Raw genomic sequence first — 23,341 nt, 5'->3', positions numbered from 1 at the left:
ACCTGTGAACAGCCACTGCTTGAGGCGTTTGGGTGGGCGTGCCAAGAAGCACCTGCTCCCGGGTTCTCCGTGAATCTTGCTCCAATCCCCTCATTTTAAGGATGTAGCTCTGCAGTCTCCTAGCTATTCCCTCAAGCGTGCTTTATGAGATCTGGTTTCAGTCCCCGGTGGGTAGCTCTCAGGTCCCGTTACAATTCCCCAGGGCTCCATGTGTGTGCCAGAGGGAGAGAGCCAGGGAGAGACCCAGTGAGGGGACCAGGCTCCTGGGCTCCAGTTACCGCCCAGCGCGGTCCAGGCTCCGCGCCGCCGAGTGAGTTGCGGGGCCGGGCAGCGCCGCGGCCCCTTTAAGAGCCGGGCCCAGGCCGGCCCGGGGGCCGCGGGAGCCCAGAGCGCCGCGCGCCGCGGAGGAGTTGGGACCGGCGCAAAAGTTTCCTCCCAACTCCGGCCCCGCGCGCCGCCGCCACCGCCCACTCCAGCCCGGGGCCTGGGGCCGACCCCGCCGCCTCCAGGGCCAGGACCAGGGCCAAAGCTGCGCCGGGCCGGCAGTTTCGCTTTGGTGCGCGCGTAGCAGCCGCCTCGGCCGGGCCAGGGCTGCAGCAAGAGCAGGAGGAGGAGCCCAGTCGCGGTGCCGCCGTTTGGCCCCCCACCCCTTCGTCCCCGGCCACCTGGGAGGTAGTCCTTCCCGCAGCCTCCCCTACCCCAGATTCCCGCCCCCCCGGTGGCCGCCTCCCTGGGACGAAGGGGTGCTGCTGCGAGCCCCGGGCCCTGAGGGGGCGCCGAAGAGAGGCGCCCCGGGTCTCCGGGCCTGCCCGTGCTGCGCGTCCCCCGAGAGTGGGGGCTGCACCCGCGGAGCCAAACACCTGTTCGGCCAGGCCCAGCGTGGTCTGCAGGGGCCAGGATGAAAGTGACCGTGTGCTTTGGCAGGATCGGCATTGTGGTGCCCTGCAAGGAGGGCCAGCTGCGTGTCCGGGAGCTCACGCAGCAGGCACTGCAGCGGTACCTGAAGACCCGGGAGAAGGTGAGCGCAGCGCTGGGGGCGCGCGCCGGGAGGGAGGAGGGGGGCGCGGCTGCTGGGCTGTGTATCTGCGAGCGCTCAGAGGCCAAGGCACCTGCCAGGTGCCTTGAAGACCTGGTGGCGATTCTCAGGGGACGCAGAGCACCCAGGCAACTTGATTTCTCACCACCTGTGGCCACAACTTTTGAATGTTGCTGATATAAGTGAACTGCTGTCCTTGGGAGTTTGTGGGCCTTGCTTCTCAAAGGGAGGTGGGAGGGACCGCAGCTTGGGAGTCACTTGGGGGTCAGTTAGAAACGCTCAGTCTGGCATCCTGATCCAAACTCACTGCCTTAGTCCACTTTTAAACGAGTTCGCAGGTGACTGGAATGACCATTGGAGTTTGAGAAGCTCTGCTTTGAAAGTTGTTTGAAGGAATACTTTTCAGGGGAACTCTTGAAGGTGCTGCTGACCTGAGGTGCAATTTTTGATCCACTAAGGCCCACCGCATTTGGCTCTTCGGAGTTGGGAAGTTGATTGGTGCAAGTAACATACTGGGAAGTTGGAACTGATGGAGGCCTTGGAATTTCAACCTCATGACCTGTCCTCCCTGATTGACTGGGAAGGAACTTGGTGGAAGGATGCTATTTGCTTACGCCAAGCAGTCTACATTTCCAGGGCTTATAGTTTAATGCCGCACATTTCATGAGCATTTACTACCCATGTGGTCTGTGTCTCGTCCTGGAGGACTATTGAGATGAAGACCAAGACTGTCCCCAACTCTGTCCCTGAACTCAGAAACAAGTAAAACTTAAGTGAAGCCCAGAAAGAGGGTTTTTTAGAGTGGAATGCGTGTTCAGAAAGACTTAGCTGGACACTAGAACTCATGTCAGGTGTTTGGGTAAAATGCTGAGCTACTGTGTATTCAGTGGAGAAGAAAGCATTCAAGGCATTCACGTGGAACATCCTGTGTGCCCCAAACCCTGCTGAAACAGGCACACCATACACGCTTGCTCTAGAGGCCAACTGTTCTTTCAACATTTATTCTCACACTGTGAGAACTGTAGAAATAGCGTGTTGACCAGTGTAATGATGGGAAGATGTAATTTCTTTCAATGTCTTACAGGTTATCCAAGGCATAAAAATAATTTTGTTCCTTCCAAATATATAGTTTGGGCATTTAAGAAAAATCTCTGCACCTTCTGTGCTTCCACTAAAAATTATTATACAGAAAAATTTTTTACTTTGGATAAATACATGTTTGTGTTGCCTCGATCAGTCAAACATTCAGGAATTGTTTAGTGAAAGGTCTGTACATACATTCAATATAATATCCGAAGCTGAACTCTTTACTAATAGAACTGAGGAAAATAAAGTGGCCTATAAAACTATATGAGTATCCACCCTCATGCTTTTTTTCTTTGTTACAATAGCGTGTGCTGTTTACATTGTGTAATTCAGTTAAACTGACATTTACACGTGTAACCAGTTGTCTTTGAAGTCAAGTTTCACTAACTTTGAAAGTAAGCTAAGGTTGATAGTAACATTATTCTAGACTAACTATTGAAGTAGATCTTATTGAAAGATTGTCATAATGAAATGATGAGTTATTTTATTTTAACTCATTATTAAAAATAATTTATGCCCTAAAATCATATACATTTGGAAGTTTAGTACATGGGGCTAAGTAATAGAAATAAGCTATAAGCTTATAAAGAACACACAGGGAACTAACTAGATGATATTTAGTGTATTATAATTTGATCCTAAAAGGTGTTAAAAAGCTATTGATATTTCTGGACTGAAAGCATAATTTATAATATCACAGAACCCGTAATGTAATTGTATTGATCCAGTTTACTATTATTACCAGGCATTACATTTTTCTGTTTACATTTAAATGCCACATTCACTAATATATAAAGGTCACCTGCAGCTTATAAATTCTCCCTCCCTTCCTTGGCTTTTAAAATCTCAATTTAATACGTGGCAAGTGATATTTTTTCCCCTCCCAAAATATTCCTCTCTCATAGTTTCATTTTAAATAATATTGTAATCATAATAAGGCTTAACTAATATTAAATGGAATTCCTAATGGAACTAAAATGTCAAGAAATACTCTGACAAATTCCATGCTTTTATCCATTGAATTTAGAAAATAATGGGAAAAGACCAGAAATGTCAAAATTCAATTTGAAAAACAATTTGTCAGAAGTTCATTTCTTTAAATCAGTAAAAACAATTGAAAAGGCTTGTTCCTGGACGGCAAGGTTTTAAAACCTGCATGCAATAATAATCACCAACATGAATTGTGCTTACACTGTGCAGGCAATGTTCTAGGGTCTTTACATGTGTCAAAGGACTTACTCCACCAGGACTTACTCCACTAGGTACTGTCTTTCCCACTTTACAGAGAGGGGACAAGAGTCGGCGATATGACTAGTACATGGCAGAACTGGGATTTGAACCCTAGAACTGCCTCTCTAGGTCCTTAGGCTGTCATGAATTACACAGCCCAGTAGGTTATTCTGCTTTGGAATTTCCCCATCTTGTTAATTTTTTAGTTTGTTTTAAAAGGCAATTCCATCTGCAAATCGCTACAACAACATAACGAGAGCAATTTTGTTTCTTGCTGAGAGGTGGGACATCCACAGTTCCTCTCCATGATCTTTCACCGTACAGATCTGAGGCAGATATTGCAGGATTTGCAAATCAAGTATGAAAAATGTTCCTCTTAGGCATCCAGGTAGGAAGTGCTGTACAGAAAACAAAATTTGGCGGGAACTGAATGTAACTTAAGTCGGTGTCTTCTGGGGCCCTGAATAATTTAGGTGGCAGAAAGTCAGATTTCAAGATTGAGGCTAGATTCAAGGTTTCTAAAGTTTGGAGGGTAAGTGAAGGCCAAGGAGGCTATTCTGGACTTTGTGGGCAGCAACAGAGAAGCATCCACCTCTTGCTGAGAAAAAAACAGAGAAGACTGGTATTTGTGGAATGTGGGGAACCAGCTGAGTCAGCATCAGATAAGGCCCGAAGTAGGTAGGATGCTGCAGAAGCTGAGGAAGGTTTTAATTATGCTCTGAAATCTGGGAAGTGGACATGTCTGCCGCCTCCCCACACCCTCCCATTTCATGAACTTTCGTGGGGAGGTGCATTGACTAATGGGCAAGAATTATGGGATCACTTGTCTTTGGATTCTGGTAGTTTATCAGTGTCCCGGGCCCTAAATCCAATTTAGTTAAGTAGTTAGTAGGGAGGAGATTGTCTTCTTAAATAGTCAAGATGGGGATCATTGAGTAATTAGTTTAATTTATCATCAAAATTATGTGTCACAGGTGAAGGGGTGATGGAGCCATATCCTTCGGGGGCTGAACCCCGGCTGATTATTAGTCACCTCTGATTTTAACATTTAACATTTTAAATAATACAAATGCCTGAGATCCTTTCTCCAAGATTCTCACTCACTGGTTTGGAGTGGAGACTGGATATAAGTGTTTTAAAAAGCATTCTAGGTGATTCCAACCGAGCCAGGGTTGGGGCGATCACAGCCCCGATTTGCAGTTTGGATGCTGTGCTCAGATGGCTCCGTTAGCCAGGTGTAAGTTGGGCAGGTGTTAATGGCAGGTTTTTATGAGACTGTTTGCTGAGGTGATTATTAAAACCATCTAAGGGATATATTACAATACAGAACTTTGGGCCTCTCTTAGACAGTCTGAAGCAGTGCAGTCCAAAAGAACTGACTGCGATGATGGAAATGTTCTCTGTGTTTTCCAATAGGATAGCCTCTAGCCCTATATGACTAGTAAATATTTGAAACATGGTATTGCAACTGAGGAACTAAATTTTACATTTTAATTAATTTAAAGTCACAAATGGCTTACCTTAATGGACAGTTCAGGTCCCAAGCTCCTCTGATGATGCCTCTCAGCTGCCTTTGCAAACCACTGGTCCAAAGCTCAGATCCGAGGCCGTCCTCAGCCTGACTTGCTCATAGACATTGCCATCTGTTCTCTTGAGAACTTTGCCATTGGAAAGGCGTCTCTATTATCGTATCCATAGGTAGTAGAGAGAGCCTTTAAAATCCTAAATCCTGTATTTAGACATGAGCAAAACCCAGCTGAATTATAGAATAAGTTGAGGTCTGCATCTGAGAAGCACCAGCCTGAGGTATACATCCTCCATTTTTAATACCAAAAGGAGTGGAGAACAAAACTTGGGACGTTTTCAGTGAGATTTAGGTGTGTTTGGATGAGCTCATCTAGCATTATGACTCCAAATCCCACCTCTTTAGTGACAACCCAGATCTCTCCTCTGAACTCCAAACTCCAATATAGCAGATTCCTTGACACCTGTGCTTGGATGTTAGGGAGACACCTTACACTTAGCATGGCCCAAACTGAACTCTGGATCCCCTACCCCAAACCCCTCCCTCCCACAGTCTTCCCATCTCATTGAATGACTATACCCTCCTTCCAGTTGCTGGGGCCAGAAATCCTGGTAATAATCCTTGACTGCCCCTTTCCTCTTATGGTTCATATGCAGTCAAAAGCAAATCATATTGGCTCTACTCTCACAATATATCTAGAATCGGACCACTTCTCTTTAGCTTTTCTGTTAGCCTGCTAGGGCTTGCCCCTCACCCCCCACCACAATGGACTTTAGTTTTCCTATGTATGCCCCTGCTACCATCTCTTCTGCAGACAGAAGCTAAAGTGATCATTTAAAGTTCTAGTCAAGTGTCATGCCATTCATTCTTCTATTCAGCTCTGTGAGATGGCCTGTGATGTGCTGCATGAATGGCCTGGCTGTCTGCAGGAAAAAGTTAAGTACCCTGGGACTGTTAGCCTTCGGCCCGCTCTTAAGGCTGGTCCTTTACTGGCATCTGGGAACTTAGATTTGTGGAGGGTTTCCACCATTCCCTGAAGAGAATGACTCATTTTGCCAAAACTGTTTATGTAAGCAATATAATTTGTGCCAAATACCTGCTCTTTTTCTGGAGGTCTGAGATTTTTGTGGATGCCAGGGAAAGGAGGGGTCTCTGTCATCAGCCCCCGGTGAAAACTTGGGATGCTGAGTCTCTAACGAGCCCCCCAGGTAAACGATATTTCACATGTGTTGCCAAAACTCCTTGCTTGGAGGGGTGGGTCCACCTTGAGAGGACCCGTGGAAGCTCGCGTGCAGTTCCCTCCAACTTCACCCACACACCTGGTTCCTTTCCTGGTCTTGCTTTCTCTCCTTTTACCTTCATAAACCATGGCTGTGAGAATGGCTATATGTCCTGCGTCTCATCCTAGTGAATCACCGAACCTGGGCTGTCTTGGGGACTATGAGATACTATTTCATACCGTTCAGACTTCACCTCCAACCATCTCACTCTCCCTCGTGCACACTGATGTCTTAGCTGTTACTCAGACACGCCAGACAGGCTCTGCCTTGTGTGCTGTTCCTTCTGCCCGAAATATTTGCCTGCAGTAATCCACCTGTCCGACTCCCTTATTTTTTCTATTTTAAAAGATTGCTGTCTTCTCCATGAAACTTTCCTGACCACACTATTTATAATGATAACCCCTCCTGTCACCCTCTATATTGCCCTTTTCTGCTTTATTTTTCTCCACAGAACTACCATGCTGATTATTTTAACCATATTTGTTGTGTGTCTCTCCCCACTAGAATGTTAGTTCAATAGAGGTAAAGATCTGTATCTATTTTTTCATTGTTGAATCCCTAGCTCCTGTACTAGTGCCTGGTATATAGTAGGCTATTGATAAGTCTCTTGTTGAGTAAATTGTTCTCTTGCTGTCATTCATTGCAGTTATCTCTTGCTCCATTAGGAGCTACCCAAAGATGTAGTCGCTTAAAATAATAGCCGGCAATACATGGAGAGGGCTCAGTGTGATGTTTTCTAGGTCTGGGATGTTCAAGATTGTCACCTTCCTCCACATGCAACAGATCTAAGAGATACCACCTGAAACCAGTGCCCCAGAGAGGGTGGTTTCAGTAGCTGGGGGTTGACTATAATGGCTTATCTGGGGAACTCATGTCTGGAGCCTTGGTTCTTGCTGACAGCTGGGTTTCTAGGTTCTCTTCCATGTAGTCTTAGCATCGGGTCATTTTCACATGACCTCTTCCTATGGTTTCTACAGCAGGACATTGAGACTTCTTACATGGCAACTCAGGGCTCCAAAGAGTACAAAAGTGGAAGCTGCCAGGTGCTGTTACGGCTGAGACCTGCAACTCAGCTGGTGTGCATTCTGCCATGTTTTGTTAGCTAAAGCATGTAGCAGGCTCAGCCTATATTCAAGGGAGAGGATTACACAAGAAGCTGAGTAATAGAAGTTTAGTTCTTTGAAGATCTACCAATGTAACTTGTCACAAAGCCAGCCTTGGCGACAAAAGCATGAAGATTCATCAGCGGTTGTCTCTAGTTTTGATGAGTTTCACAGCCTTCCGTGGGACGAGGCACACATGTGAATGAGCTGTGGCTCGTGCTTGCTGGGATACAGTGGAGATAAGGAATGCTGTTTGAAACAGAAGACATTGAAGCTGTTCTGAAGCATGAATTTGCCAGGTAGAACGTGGGACGAGACACTCCAGGTGGGGGGAGTAAAGTGAGAAGGCATTAGCTGGTTGACAAGAGTTGTGCAGAGTTGAGTGGAGCCCGGGGGTGGGGGGGTGGGTGGCGGTGCACAGACTAACCGGGGCCAGATTGTGACGGCCTTGGGGGCCACCCTGAGGTATTTTCATGCTTCCTTAATGCAGTTTTGCTTTTATTACAAATACATTAATATTTTATTCAATTTGCATCTGTCTAAAGGTATTGAAATAAACAGTGGAGAGGATTTTAGAGAATTAGAAATATCTGTTAAGGCCTCATCATGTGCTTGCTTAGCCCAGTTCCCTGGTTCTCATGCCTTCCTCAGCTACACTGCTTTCAAAAAGATTATCAAGATCTGGTACCTAAAAACCATGGTTTTCAGTCCTAATTTTTAATACACTTTTAAAGCTCTCTCTACCTATGAACTTTCCAGGATTGTAAAGCATATCTCTTCTCAGTCTTTGCAGGTTTTCCCTAAATTCTTTATGTCCTTGTGTGCTGGTACATTAGGCTTCTTTCCGGCTTTGTTCTCAGTGGGATCTCATCTATTTCAGGGCTTCCCTAAATACACACCTCCAGCCCCGAACTTACTGTGGACCCCAGTATCCACCTGCCTCTGGTCCTTACTCCCTTCACAGTCCGCATTTACTTCCAGCCCAGGCTGTTCTCTGTAAATCTGCTTGTCCCCGTTCTCCATTCCTGGTGCCGTCATTCACCTGGTGGTTTAATTCAGAAACCTGGAATGTCTTCCTTCCTCGGTGACCTCTCCTCCCTTATATTCTGGTTGGTCAGAAAGTTCCTTTAGTTTCAGGTGATATGTCTCAGATCCACCTCCAACCCCGAGCCATGATATTTCTCATTTCTACTGTGCAGAACTGCAGCCGACCCTTGGCTGGCCTGTGTGTCTCTACTGGCTCTCAACTCCTCCAAAGCATTTTCCATTGACGGCCTTACAGCCACAAATCTGATCATGTCCAGAGTAATTCTGGGAATACTCAAGTGGCTCCCCATTGCTTTTAGGTGAAAATCCACACCTTGCTTACCTGTCTAGTGTCTTCTTTATCCCTTTGTCCCCTTTAAATTTTGACATGCAATTTAGTGTTCTTTGGCACTTTGCCCTGCCCCAGGTAAATCCTGTCCCTCCCTCAGGATGAGGCTCCATCTTCCTTTTCCTTAAAAATCTCCTCCCTCCCTTTGCCCTCTTTCTTGTGTTCCCAGAGCTCCCCATGCTTGTGCTTTGAATTTGGATACTACCTCTTACATTCCTGTTTATTAGTCAGGGTCTGCTAACTTAACAGACAACCCCAAATGACCAGAGCTTATCGCTGCAGTGAAGGGTTCTCTTTCTGGGTGGGAGGTGGGGCTCGGACCCACACAATCCCCTACCTGCTTTTCCCTTTGGCCTTGGGGTTTTCTGTAGGTCTCCTGCACTGTGCTGACAGATGGATAAAGAGTATAGAGGAGGCCACAGGAGATTTGGGGCCTGGCCTGGAAGTGGCAGGCATCACTTGTGCTAGCATTCCACTGGTGAGACCAGCCCACTTGGATATGGTGAGCAGCTCGCCAGGCTCTGCCACATCCTGCAATTGCTGTGTCTTCCCTACTGTGCTATCAAGTATTTAAGGACAAAAATGGGTCTTCTTATTTTCCTATCCTGTTTTGAGCATAGTACCTGCTGATGGAATATGAATACCATAAGTCACAGGTGGCACACATAAGGCCCGCAGGCTGAATCCGGCCTTCCACGTTGTTCAATCTGGCTGGGCACCTTGTTTCTACCCGGTGGCAGCGCCGAGCTCTCGCTTAACTGTAAGGGAATAGTTACATTTATACAGTCCTAAAATTACATTCAGCCCTTTGAAGGCAACCTTGAGGCTGATGTGGCCCCGGTGAAAATGAGTTTGACACCCCTGCCATCAATACTTGTTAAATCATATTAAATTTCATGTTGCTTTTTTTTTCCCATAAAAATGAGACTGGCCTTGTATTCAACTAACGTTTTGTAAGTTTGGAATCTTTATAGTTGGTATGAATTTGCTTTTTTCTTTTTTTCTAAAAGACTAAATGCAACTTTTCTCTTGATTGCATTCAAATGCCTCATCACATGCACACTTGCGGCAGGCGGTGGTTCAGTGGTCCATTGTATCTGCCACTCTGATTGTCTTTAAATTCTGACAGGTTGACTCACTTGCCATATTTTTGAGACTGAGTGCTCTGTAGTCCTAACTTTCAAATGGGGAACATCATGTTTCTGTGTCATGAAGAGTTGTAAAGCACTGTCTCTTATATTTAAACTATATGTGATCTTCAGTATCCTATTCATTAATTTCACAGTAATTTTAAAAATGATTTTGGATTATCTCCATTTGCATGGATTCCTTATTTTTGAAAGGCACAGTGTCTGTGTCTGAGGAGCTGCCAGGTCTGCTTCTCATCTCTGGGCCCTGTCATTCCTCAGACTGCTGGACCCTCACTTTTTGGACTGCAATGAGATGGAATTGTGGATACCAAGGGACAGCTGGTTAAGAAGGTTTTACTCGATTTAGTCCCTATCAGATGCAGTGCCAAGTATCACCCAGACAAATGCTCCTAATACTGCCTCTGTCTTCTGCCTCCAGGTGAGGTTATTAAACTCACCAGGTGGTCTTGGACCCTGGAGGAAGAGCCGGTGGGGTCCACTCAGTAACAGAGGCAGATAACAGAAATGTCTGCAGCTCTTGCCTAAGACACTACCAGCAAGACCAGAGAAGCACATTGACAGGGGAAATGATCAGACCCATCTTACTGCTTTATGTGAGGCCGAAATGAAGGGTTTTTGGGGAGCTCCAGTTATAGACTTCCGATACCTCTTTAGGGAGATTTAGGATGAGTTTTACCCCAATTCTTTTATAGAGACATGAACCCTAGAAAGAGGGACCTCTAAGTGAAACAGGTTTTTGACAAGGGGTGTATAGATATAATTTGTACTCCTTCCTCTTTACAGGTAGCTGGCCTGTTTTGGGGAAGGGATACAGAGATAATAGGATACCTAATTTTTAAGAATGATGGAAAAAAAAAACTGCAGTCCTATCTGCATCACATAAAATGTAGATCATGCACTCAAGAAAGCTTTAGTTAGACCTCCAAGGAGTGCATGCTTTGCTGTGGTTGCCTGTAACAATCTAACAATCTAAATGTCACTTTATTTGGAAAGAGATGATTTAGAGGTGACTTTGCATCAAGCATTGTGTTTTGTGCTGGAGATATAGAATAAAATAAGGCATAGACCCTGCCTCCATCAGACTTACAGACTAAAAGAGCAGAGAGAACAATGTAAATAAACAAAGCACAGGTAGGTGGAGAAGCCCTAGAGTGGTGGACAAATGCAGTGATTCACTTTGACTTTGCCTGGTGTGGAGAGAGTTGGGGAAGTTCTGCAGGTTTCATTGAAGGAGTTGTACCTAGGCAAGGCTTTGAGGGATGAATAGACACTTGCCAGTTCAGTAAGGATGGGGAAGGACATGGGGATAGGGAGTGGAGGGAGGGTGGGGGGGGAGAGAGAGAGAGAGAGAGGCAGAGACAGAGACCTTGAGCACCTACATCTGACTGAAGGTAAACAAGTGGTCGTTTGAGTTGGGGAAGAGGAGAATGCTGTTGGAACTTTCCCACGGGTGATTGTGGGAAGGAGTAGTAAGGGATGTGGCTGTTCTGGCAAAGGCAGGGTCAAAGCCAGGAGACCTTCGTTATGACTAGCTAAAGAGCTTGAGGAGTCTAGGCAGGGTGCTGATACTGTGATCTGCTGTTTCGTATGGTTTGCTTTGGGGGATGGAGACAGAGGGAGCTGAGACTGGAGGTGGAGAAACTGGTCCATGTCCCTGCTGTGGGAGCAGGGGTTAGACATATTGAGGCAGAATCAGAAATTGTCTTTGAGATTTCCAGGCAAAGTAATCAGACTTGGGAGTTAACTGTCTATGGGTAGAAATGGGGAGAAAGAGCCTGTGAGGTTTCTGTAGTCACTATTCAACAGACATTTCAGTGGCTACACCCCTGTGCTCTTCCTTGAGGCCTGGGGATACAGAGACAAGTGAGACAAGGTCTGTGCCCTCAGGAGACCTTTAGGTAGGGGTAAGACAGGTGGGAGGCTGAGGACAGATAACGGGGTTGCTGGGGAGTGTCCAAGGCCTGGCTGAGGTCATAAATCATGCATTCATCTAGATACTAATCTCTTGCATCGGTTGTTTGGCATCAGATTAGAGCCTTGATGCAGGATTGGAATTTGAAGACAGGTGTGGAAAAAATGCAGCCTCCAGAAATAAAACTGTTCAGAGTAGTTGATGAATGCATGGAGTATATTGCTGCTTTTTTGTTTTTGTTTTTTTTTTGACTTTTGTGATAAGAGATTGAGGAGGCTGGAAGTCCTCTGCTTGTTCCTCCAGATGAGCTTTTGACCTTTCTCCAGTCCTCTCTGTGACCCGAAAGGCTGAGAGGTGTGGACTCTCTAGCTCTCTGGCTTCTAGTTGGGGTCAGCCATGGGGGAGGCACCCACGGAAGAAGGGAGGGTGGGCAGCTCCCTTCCTGCGAGGTCACTGTGGGCTGCCTGCCTCTCTACTGATGGCCAGAGCTCCCATCAGGCAGCCCTCCCTGTGTTCACTGCATTGGCACCTGCTTCTTTCTCTGGCCCCTCGAGTCCTAGCTGGCGGCAAGGGCTCACCACTGTTAGGGGCACTACCTCTCAATGTCTTCTCTTAACCCTGTGCAAGCCTTTATTAACAGTGTCTTTGTTATACTCCTAAGCACCTAATTTGAGTGAACCATCTGTTTCCTGCTGGGTTTTTGACCGATAAATACAGCAATAATAAGATTTTCCTTCATGACTCAGCACCCACAGAACATATAGGCAACTGAAATAAAAGTTTCATGAGTGCATGTACTCTTCCTGTGAATGACACCGTCTGATATTTTTAGTCTATTTTTTCTTTTACTTAAAAAAGTTGTTGGGACACATCGAATTAATTTCACTGTCCACTAATGGGTAGGGTCCACATTTAGAAAGCCAATGGGGCTGGCTACCAGATGTTTAGAGGACATTGGATGGGTCATCAAAAGTCCCCATAGCACTAAGATCCCATTGTCTTACAGATTGAGGTATAGTGTGAAGCTGAAGGTAAATTCCTAAAGTCAAGAACGTGCTATAAGTGTACAAATGAGTTTTCCCATGGACTAAAATGTCAAGTAGCACATATGAGTGTATGTATAGAATCTTGGACCTTGAGACTTGTGAATGCGCAGCACATCAGCTAAGGGTCTTCCTGGCCTAGAAGTCTGGGTTGCTTCATAGAATTTTGGAGACATGAAAAGAGTTTTACTTGTCATCCTATATTTCTTTTATCATGACATATTAATAGTATTGGTAACTTTAAATATTAGGTTCTGGATTACTTCCTTTTGTAGCAGATTGTTGAGGAAATGCGAGATGGATAAATAATCCTTGTCTCTGTATTTAAAAGCACATTTATAGAGATTCAGTGGGCTTGAGTTTTGACAGCAGTGTCTGATCAGAGACATTTTCTCAGAACCTTATAAAAATCTAACTACACTTCAGGAATTTCTAGTTAAAAGATTTTTTTTTCTGGTTGCTGCAGCTAGATTTGCATTTCAGATTTTTTGGCGGGGGGTTGGCGAGGAAGGACTAGTTGGAAATGTGACGGGTTACTGAGGGGTCCTTCACTCCATCGCTTACTAGTTTTCTAGAGGCGCCATGACAGAGGGCCATAAATGGATGGCCTTAAAACAAGATAAATTTAGTTTATCAAAGCACTCAAAGCCAGAGGTCCAAAATCAAGGTGTTGACAGGGTCGTGCCTGTCAGAGCCTCAGAGTGAGGAGCCTTCCTTGCCTTTTCCAGCTTGTGGTTGCCTGAGACATTTCTTAGCTTGTGGCAGCATAACTGTGTTTCTAAATAAGGTCACATTATAGATACCAGGGGTTTGCAGTCAGCATCTCTTTTTTTGCAGGGGGAGGGACACAATTCAACTGATAAACAATTGCTACTCAGTTTAATGCGTTTTCCTGGCTTTCACAGTAGGAGTCATTCGGGGAATTCTGTCAGTTCCTCACAATGTTTCTCTCTCTCCCCTCCTCTCTCCTCTCTCTCTCTCCCCCTTTCCCCTCCCTCCCCTGCAAAATTCCAAAATTGTACACAAATAACTTGCACTCTGTTTTATTGAGAAATAAAGGTCTTCTTGCCTGATAACGTTTAGTACTTCCCTTTCCACATAAACATGTACCTTACCTGCCTCTTCTGGTGACCTTTCAGAGACTCACGTTTGCCCCAATTCCATCTCATCCCACGTCCTTTGTGGTGTGGCTGTATCAAGCATTGCTTGAAGCCCAGGGGCTGGTCTTAATTGCATGCCTATTCATTCTATAATGAAGTTAGCCTGGAGAAGGCAGGAGGGGTTTTTGAGTCCCTGTCATTGGGCACACAGTACAGTCCCTTTTCTTCAGGGCTTTACTCTCCAGTTGGAGAGACACGTATGCCTATTGAAAGTTCAGAAAGCAACAGCCAGATACCAGGTGAGTTCTCTGGGCATTCAGCAGGCAGAGTGCTCACAGCTGGCATTGCCATATGTCAAAACGGACAGAATTTAGATCAATGGAGGAAAGGAGGGGGAAGTGTTTCATGGGACAGAGACAGAGAGATAGAAATGTTGCAAAATTATTGGTCCCAACACTCTCTCTCAACCTTACATTTTAGAGGACTTGGGAGTGCTTCTTATGTGGACTATGACAATTTCTATTTTGCATATTAGAAGTTAAAACAAATTAAAATATATTTAATTGATTTAATATAACAATGAGCCTATAACAAGATCACTTATTGTCATGAATAATAACTATTTTCCAAAACAAGAAAAAAAAATTTAGTGAGAAGAGTGGCACAGAGTAATGTTTTTTTTGCAAGTCTCCTTGATGATTGGTTATTAGATAGTTCTATTTTCAAATGTGCCTTTTCATGTACACTGTTGTAATGTGTTGTTTTGGTTGAAATATATAAAGAAAATCCTGCCTCACACAGGTATGTAGTAGGAAGAGGGAGGAATAATTTAATAGCTTTTTCAGTTAACAGTAGACATGCTTTTTGTATACCACATGCAAATGCAACAAGTGATGGTTTGTATGTCATTCTTTCTCATATATTTATTATGTCACAGTTTCTGTGGGTCAGGAATCTGGGTACAGCTTAGCTGACTTCTCAGAATCTCACCAGCTACATTCAAGATCTCAGCTAGGCTGCATTCTCGGGGGGCTTTACTGGGAAGAATCTGCTTCTGCACTCACTCAGGGTATTAGCAGAATTTATTTCTTGCAGCTGTAGACTGAGGGCCCTGGCTTTGAACCTCAGCTCCTAGAGGTCACTTGCAATTCCACGTCATGTGGAATTTCCCGACCTAGTTGTTTATGTCAGCAAGCAAGGAGGATCTCTAAAGCAAGATGGAATCTTATATAATATAATATAATATAATATAATATAATATAATATAATATAATCATGGGAATAATTCTCAGTAAGTGATGGTTTCTTAACGGTTAGTTGGTTGCAGTGTGGAATCTGAAATCATACCAATGAAAATTTTCAAACCCTGTTCCATTACAATTCATTGGTTTCTGTTGTACATTGAATAGATCTTTTATCCGTGTGTGATCTTTTGACATCATACATTGGTCATGTGGAAGACATTGGTTTATTGGGCTTCGTCACTCTTCCAAATCTTCCACTGTCCCATTTTTCCAGGTTATACTGCTCTTCCAAATACTGACACATTTCCTTATACAATTAAAAAAAAAACACATACACTTATATTTCCGTCGATTTCATTAGAAAGGTGTAAGTATTAGGAAATTGTCAAGCTCCCAGTGGCAGATACAGTTTTTCCAAAATTTTAATTTTTGCTTTATCATTGGCAACACATCCCATCATTTGTTTTCCATGAAGTGCCCAGGTTTACATCATTCATTTTTGAGAAGTATCTGTTAAAAGCTTAAGTATAAAAAACCATAGTTCGTCTGTCAGCCTTTCAATGAAAATGGCGCTCCATGAAAATGCCACTTAGTTCAGCTCAACTCAATCAGTCATACGGGTGCTCCTCTCAAAGGTGGCCACTGTTTGTCATTATGCAGAAGTACTTTTTGTGCACCTCCTACTTCTCCAGAAAGTGTCAAAAATGTGAAATCAAGGGTTTAAGATTGACAACATTCTTATTGCTTCATCAAGGGCATCAATTATTCATACGTTTCCCCCTCTGCCTTTTAAGTCACGTGAGAGGCAGTGAAGAATGCAGTGAGTGCTAGTACAGTTTACTGCCCCGATGCGAGCAAAGGCACCAGCGGTTTTACCGCCATTGCTTCCTCACCAGCAATGCAAGTGTTAACATCGTTATTCCAGGATAAACCATGAGATTCCAACAAGTTATTCAATACGTGGACCATTCCAGCACCAGTGTTTATCATCAGGCTTCACATAAAAAAAAAAAAGTTCTTCCATCGGGATCAGCACCAAGTAGTCATTTCTTAGCAAAGAAACTGCAATTTCAGACATATCTATAGATTTGTAAGGCAAAGGTATAATTCTGCAGATGAGATATTAACTCAGTCTTCACATTTTCTGCCAGATCTTTCATTTGAGGAGTTACTGTATCACTGGGAAGTGGTACTGTCATACCTTTTTTAAGCTAACATCATCAGCAATGTCAATTGTATGAGGTTTTCTTAGTGTCTCAGGCATTGTGTGCACTTCTTCAGCTAATGCAATACAATAGCTCGCCTTGTAAGGTGCTTCAGTGGCTTTTTCATGTCTCGTTTTGAAAAGCTGTAATCATTTTTGGATTTTAAAGTGCTCATCTTAGCTGCATTTGAAAATATTCACTTCTGTAAATTCTTAGTGATTAATTTCAAAATGATGTTATAACTTAACTACTTGAAAATGTTCTGTTGCGTAAGACACAATTATGTAAATTACTAATACCAGTTAAGGACAAGGAAAAAATAACTTTCATGTCTTTGTCTACTTTCAGTTTTATTCAATCTCCCTCCCTCCCTCCCTCCCTCCCTTCCTTCCTTCCTTCCTTCTTTCCTTCCTTCCTTCCTTCCTTCCTTCCTTCCTTCCTTCCTTCCTTCCTTCCTTTAACCCTTCCTTCCTTCCTTTAACCCTTCCATCCTTCCTTCCTTCCTAGTAGATCCTTCCATGGATCGGAGACCCCTGGTGTGTTAGTTTTGCCTTTTTTTGGTATCTTTAGATGTAGATGGTATAGCTGTGCTGTTGAGAAGGAAGGCTTTTTAATCCCCCCTTTTTATATATTGGACTTCTTTATTGTGATAAATTATATGTAGCATACAATTTACCATTTTTACTGTTCTTATGTGTATAGCTCTGTGGCGTTAGGTCCATTCACATTGTTGTACAAGCATTACCACCATCGACTCCAGAACTTTTTCATCTTCCTGAACTGAAGCTTTGTATCCATTAAACAACTTCCCCTTCCCCCTCCCCCGTCTCCTGGTAATCACTGTTTTACTCACTGTTTCCGTGAATTTGACTACTCTAGGTACCTCATGTAAGTGAAATCATACAATATGTGTCCTTTGTGATTGGCTTATTTCATTTCACTTAATGTCTTCCCAGTTCATCCATGTTGTAGCATGTATCAGAATGCCTGTGCCTTTCAGGTTTGAATAATAGTCTGTCGTATGTATGCATCACATTTTATTTATCCACTTATCCTCTGGGGGACACTTGTGTTTTTCCTCCTTTTGGCTGTTGTTAAGATTGGTCTATAAACATAGCTGTACAAATATCTGTTTGGGTCCCTGCTTGCAGTTGTTTGGAATGTATACTCAGAAATGGAATTGCTGAATAATAAGGTAATTCTATGTTTAATTTTTTGAGGAACTGCCGTGCTGTTTTCCACACTGGCTGCACCATTTTACATTCCCACCAACAACGTCTAAAGGGTTCCGTTTCTCTGATTCATTGCCAACATTGCTTTTTTGTTCCTTCTTGCTTTTATTTTTTTAAAAAATATAATAGCTACCCTAATGGATGTGAAGTAGCTAATCTGCCCTTTTAAACTAATGTCCATGTTTAAATATAAACAGTTATACATTTTCTTTTATTTTTAAACAAAATATTAAATTCTAAATGATAGTTTAATATATTTGAACATTTAGAAGTATTTTTGAAAAGATTAAAATATTATTATAAATTTGTGAAGGGACAAATAAAACATAAATAACCTTTTAGAATTGCTTGGGGAGAGATTTTTGGCTCCATGGGCCTCCTCAACAGACCTCGAGATGCCCCGGGCTCCCAGGCCCCACTCTGAGAGCTGTTTGCTGGAGTCACAGCATTGGAGACAAGTTCACAGTGAGTCAGACACTGCTTCCTCAGGTAGGCAGAAGCTGTTTCTCTTGGTCTGCAAATCCATGAACTTCAAAAAAATTTTTTTCATAATCTCCACCCAAGATTATATTTTATCGAAAAGGAGTTACAAACAGACCAGTTGCCATGGAACTACGGTTGGGAAAGAAGAATGTTTTGTCATTGACTGGGAGCCTACTTAGGGTCTGGCAACAGAAGGTTGGAATAAATTCTACTTCTTTGAAAACAGGAATATGTTGTCTGCCTACTTTAGTACTATTTTTAAAGATAACCTAAGGAGGATGTACATGTAAGTACAAAAGATTGTACTTACCTTTATCTTGAAGTTAAAAGATTTCTCTGAAAAAGAGGTGGCAAAACTTATTTAAAACATTAAAAATATACTGCTAGAACACCAGCTGGCATGTAGGGTACGGTACTGTTAGCATGCCTGGAGTAGGGGTTGAAACCATGGAAATTTGATTAACAAAATTACGACAAAAATTAGGGACATTATTTTGTATTTTATAACCCAACTGTATCACTATTTTCAATGACATACCCGAAATGTCAACATTTAAATAAGAGTATTTTTATTTTTCATCAGCCACCTACTGAGCGTGGAGAATTGGCGATGTTGAGTCGGTGGTGCTCCGGTCAGGGCGGCCTGCGCAGTTCTGCTTTCTTGCTTTTCCTTCAGAGTTCCACATTTAGACTCTCTTGCCAAGGGGCTTCCCTAAATATGAATCATCTCCGTTTGTACAGTTCCTTTCTTTTGTTTTTCAAAAAGTCAGAGATGATGATCACTCATCTTTATAGTAGGACTGGAGGTGCTGTGGAAAATCACATTGCCTTTCTTTAAACTCGGATTCATGGAGAGTAGATTTGTATACTATAAATGTTTAAATAATGCTGTATATAAATTATCAATATATAGGTTGGAATTACAAGACAGAATGTGTAGTAGCAATGATATCAACAATGACAGATATTCATGTGACTGTTACGTGAAGAATGTGGACTTCATACCATCTGACAAATCAAACCTCCCACATGCGTGTTGCAGCCAGTCTCAGGTGCTGTGTTCTTGGTTATGGGCGTGTTGTTTAGGTAGATTCTTGCATAATAAGATATTATTATAAGATATAATATAAGATAAGATAATATCTAATATCTAATATAATAAGATAAGATATAAGATAGGCTTTTGTAAATAAAAATAGTTTAGAGAAACTTTAGTTACTTCTCCTTTGGCTTTGATGTTATGAGGTATGCAGCTTTGAACACTAAATTTCCCATGCGGTGGTGATGCAAACTAGTTGGGCGGGGAGGTGAGAACACTATAAAAAAGTACATGTTTCGGCAACAATGGGGAGATGATGCTTAAGTGGAAATGCTTCTGTATGCCTGGGGTCACTTGCTGCTGTGGCCTCAGAGGTCAGGATATTAAGCATTACCAAGGTGGCATTAAAAAAAAAACCCCAAAAACCATTTTCATGCATGTTTGCCATGCCTTGCCTTGTTTGGGCCTGGAATTGTAAAGTATGTGGTGAAGTTTATAGGTGGTGGTTTGGGTGATCATTGAACTGGAGGTTTGTCTGGTCACCAGTACTGAGGGAGTCAAAATATTGGGCCTTTTCTGAAGACCAAGTCTGATGAGGTTGTGTATATGAGGACCATAGAGGCACCAAGCATGCATGGTAAATTGAAGAACTCAAACCCCAGTGGGAAGGAAAGCATTTTGTACTCTGTGTATGGTGCACCTTGCCTCCAGAGAGTGTCTGGTTCATGTAGTGAGTCCATTACTCCCAAGAGCTGGCATAGGTGGGGAGCCTGAAGAATTTGGCTCTGTTTACGAGGTATGGCCAGACCAGACCTCATCACTACAGTTGAGGTTGGGATGACAATTCACCGCTTTGTGCCGCCTCCTGTGATTAGCCTGGCAAAGAACAGCAGGTAGAATAAAGCCTGACAACTTCTTTGTTGTCCTGGTCAGGATTATATCTATCTGGCTGGTGTAGGGGGCTCAATTACTGAGGACTGGTAGTTGAGAATGTTGTGGTTTTAGAACCTCTCTCAAGAATATCAAATCTTGAATGCCTGGCTAGGAGCTTTACTCCAAAGGCCAGAGAAAGCAGTAGTAAGGAAAAATTAAAGGCTGACTTGTAGGTAGATTGTCCAGGACCGTGTACAGGATGAAGTGCAAGTGGGAAAAACCAAAGGTCAAATAGGTAGCTGTTATAACTGAGCCATGTAAATCCTGTTGGTATTAGCTCTGACTTCTGTATACTTTATTTCTAGTACTTCAGGCAATATTTTGAGTAGAAAATCTGCTAACTTAGACTGGCTGGCAAAGAAAGGCAAACAGATCCACGTGGGGGTTTTGGAAAAAGCACTGGACTTGGTGTCTGGGCCGTGGGGTGGGGCGCTGCAGTTCTGTGAGTGTGAGGAGCTGCTCTGAAACTGTGGGCGAGGCCTTGAGCTCTCAAGACCTCAGGGACAGAGTAGCTTATTTCTAAGGCCCTTTCCCAGCTATGATCTATGACTTTCAGATGCACATTTCTAAGGAATAACTTCTACCTGCTTCCAAGGAGTGGTCTTTTAGGGGCCTATTATGATCAAATATGATGAATAGATAACTCATTTATAATTAACAGTGTATATTTCTATACAATTTCTGAGCTCTAAGTCTCCCATAAGAGTCTTCCCTAACCCCTTAAGTAGAGTTAAGCCCTTGAAATTTTTTTTGCATCTTTAATTTATTTGGGAAATCAATTTGTCTGAAATATATATAATTCACCTTCCTAATTAGATTGTAACCTCCTTGAAAGCAGAATGCTTTGTTTTTTTTTTGTTTGCTTGTTTGTTTTAATGCATTGTAATGCCTTAAATAGCACTATGCATACATAAAGCACTTACTAAAGTGTATCAGTGAATGAGTAGTTGGAGAACAAACTTAAGTTCATACCAAAGTATTATGAACTCTGAAATATTTAAGCATAAATTAATGAGGGTGTAGGCCTATGATATGTTATAATAATTCTGAATTAAATAATGTGTTTGTATTTATTATTGCCACAGCTACATGTATGTATGACAGAAAGGGCTCAAGGTCTCCACGGTGCACTGCTATGCAAACAATGGTAGGAATGGGTTCATAATTGCATAACTTTTATTCTTCACTCTGAAAGGAGATATCAGGTTCCAGAGATCAGTTTTTGAGTTACCACCTGGATCCAGGACAGAACCCTGCAACTGGGGAGGAGGGGAACAAAAAATAAAGCCAAGAGTTCAGAAGCAGCAGCGGGTGGCCACACGGAGAACAGAGACTGTGTCAGGTGTTTGGCCAGAAGGAAAAGGACACTTGTCTTGAGTAGAGATGATTTTGGAAATGGAAGCTTTTCCACAGTATGAGGTGCCTGGCGTCTGCCTTTAGTTCCTTTGGGAAGCAGAAACAAGAGAAGATAAAAGGAGAGGCTGAAGGAGGGTGAGGAGGTGGGTGCGCGCAGGGGTGACAAGGGAGAGGGGCAGACATTGTCAGGGGAAAGGTGGGGAGGAAAGAACGCAGCTCGAGGTGCTTCCCTCCTCACTGTGGGAAGAAACTGACCTCTGTCCACATCAGCAGCATCCTAAACGTGCTTCATATTTTAACCCAGAACATTTACTGATGTTCATAATGAGAAATCTGACCTGTGCTTAGTGCAAATGGGGATGTTTTCAGGCATTGCATCAGAAGCCAGTTAAACCAGATATGTATTTAATTTCTTGATATCAGAAATATTTCTATAAACACAGTAAGTTTGTGGTTTGTCTTCTGACAGTACCTTAGTTCCTTCACTCTCTGAGGAGCTGAGCTCAGTAATTAGACGCTCTACAAAGCTATTTAAATTGTATACGTAAAAATCATAACATCAGTTATTCATTTGTGTGGCCATTATTCACTGGCTGGTAGACATGTGTCAAACACTTCTCCAGCCAAGGAGACACAATGAAGATATTGTGTGTCTCCTACCCTTTTGCAGGTAACTGTAGTTCTGTCTGACAGTGCCCCTCACCTATACAGCGTTGCGTCTCAGAAATGGCCACTCTGCCTGGGGAGTGGAATGTTATATGCCCTCCTAGAAGGAATGGAACTTGAGATTCCTCTGCTGCCTTAGATAATCGACTCAACAATGATCTTCGGATGAAGTCACAGGGACCACATGTTGAGACAGATGATGTAGGGGACAGGCCAGTATGGCTGGTTGCTGTACCAGTCCATCTTGCCTGCTCTTCTAGCCCCAGTCTTGGGTTATTTTTTTTTACCTTAAATATGATGCTAGAGCGAGATGTAAGAGACACTTAGAAATTGAGCCAAGTCTCCACACTGCCATCTCCATACTTTCCTTATCTACACTGATTTTTCACTCTTGATATCTTTTACACTAGACTGTAAGCTCTTTTTGTGGCTACAGTTATGAGATCATGACAGCGACATTGATGTAGGCAGTAGTGATGATAGTACCTAACATTCTTTGAGCATTCGTCAGCCACAGACGGTGTGTGTACGTTATCTCAGCCACTGCCCACAGCCTCAGAGATGGGGGCCGCCATTCACCCCTGTCTTACCAAAGATGCCACTGAGACTTCGAGAGGTTGGGTGAGTCTGCCATGTCAGTATCAGCCATCAGCTTGGTGGAGTGGTCCCTTGCCCATTCTCTTTGAGTGTATGGATGTCTCATTATAATTTCTTCTTCCCTGCCATATGCTCAGCTAGAATAGTTTTTTGGTTTTGGTTGAGTACTTATTAAGTGATGGATTTGGCTCTGTAAGGTGATTATGCTCCCTGCTTTCTTGTAGTTCTGGTTGATATGCCATCAGAGTGGTCTCCAGATGCCCGCAGGTGCTAAGGCATTGAGGTTCAGGTCACTGATTGTCCTTCAGACTTGATCATCTATCTGCCTTTTATTTTGCCACCACTGGCTCTTTTCTTCTCATTTGTCAGAGTCTACGAGGATAACTTAGCTCTCTCAGTTGACTTCTGCTCGTGGGCATCAATGTTTGGATGCCTGCTCTGTCACTGTGGCTAATCCCCAGCTGCTTTCTGCACTGCTGGCCCCCGCTGAGCCCAGGGTTGACCAGTCTCTTTACTCCTCTGTCCAGTCTCTCCCTCTCCTGTAGGACCTCCAGTGTGTCTCAGCATCAATTTCAAGAGCTTGGCCAATTGGGCATTTACTTCGCTTGTGAACTGACCAAGTAACTGTGTCAGAACCTCTTATTCTTGGATGTGTGGGCCCAGGGCTATTATTACTTGCTCCTCACTGTGTGTTGCTTGTTCGTTTGTTGTGTACAGCTCCTAAGTTGAAGCTGTTTGGGAACCA

At 43.4% G+C, this 23,341-nt stretch overlaps 1 protein-coding gene across 1 annotated transcript in view; it reads left to right on the top strand.

The window, feature by feature from the left end:
* The first annotated feature begins 343 nt into the window (after positions 1 to 343).
* PARD3B (par-3 family cell polarity regulator beta) overlaps positions 344 to 23,341 on the top strand; it is a 972,625-nt gene continuing 949,627 nt past the window's right edge. The window contains exon 1 of the mRNA XM_028510082.2: positions 344 to 1,018. Coding sequence (XP_028365883.1) covers positions 899 to 1,018 — 120 coding nt within the window. The 5' untranslated portion in view covers positions 344 to 898. The remainder of the gene's footprint in view (positions 1,019 to 23,341) is intronic.

This window comes from Phyllostomus discolor, chromosome 4, assembly GCF_004126475.2.
Source record: "Phyllostomus discolor isolate MPI-MPIP mPhyDis1 chromosome 4, mPhyDis1.pri.v3, whole genome shotgun sequence".
In the NCBI taxonomy this organism is placed as follows: domain Eukaryota; kingdom Metazoa; phylum Chordata; class Mammalia; order Chiroptera; family Phyllostomidae; genus Phyllostomus; species Phyllostomus discolor.
The sequence above is the reverse complement of the archived record's forward strand: the minus strand, read 5'-3'. Positions and strand labels throughout refer to the sequence as shown.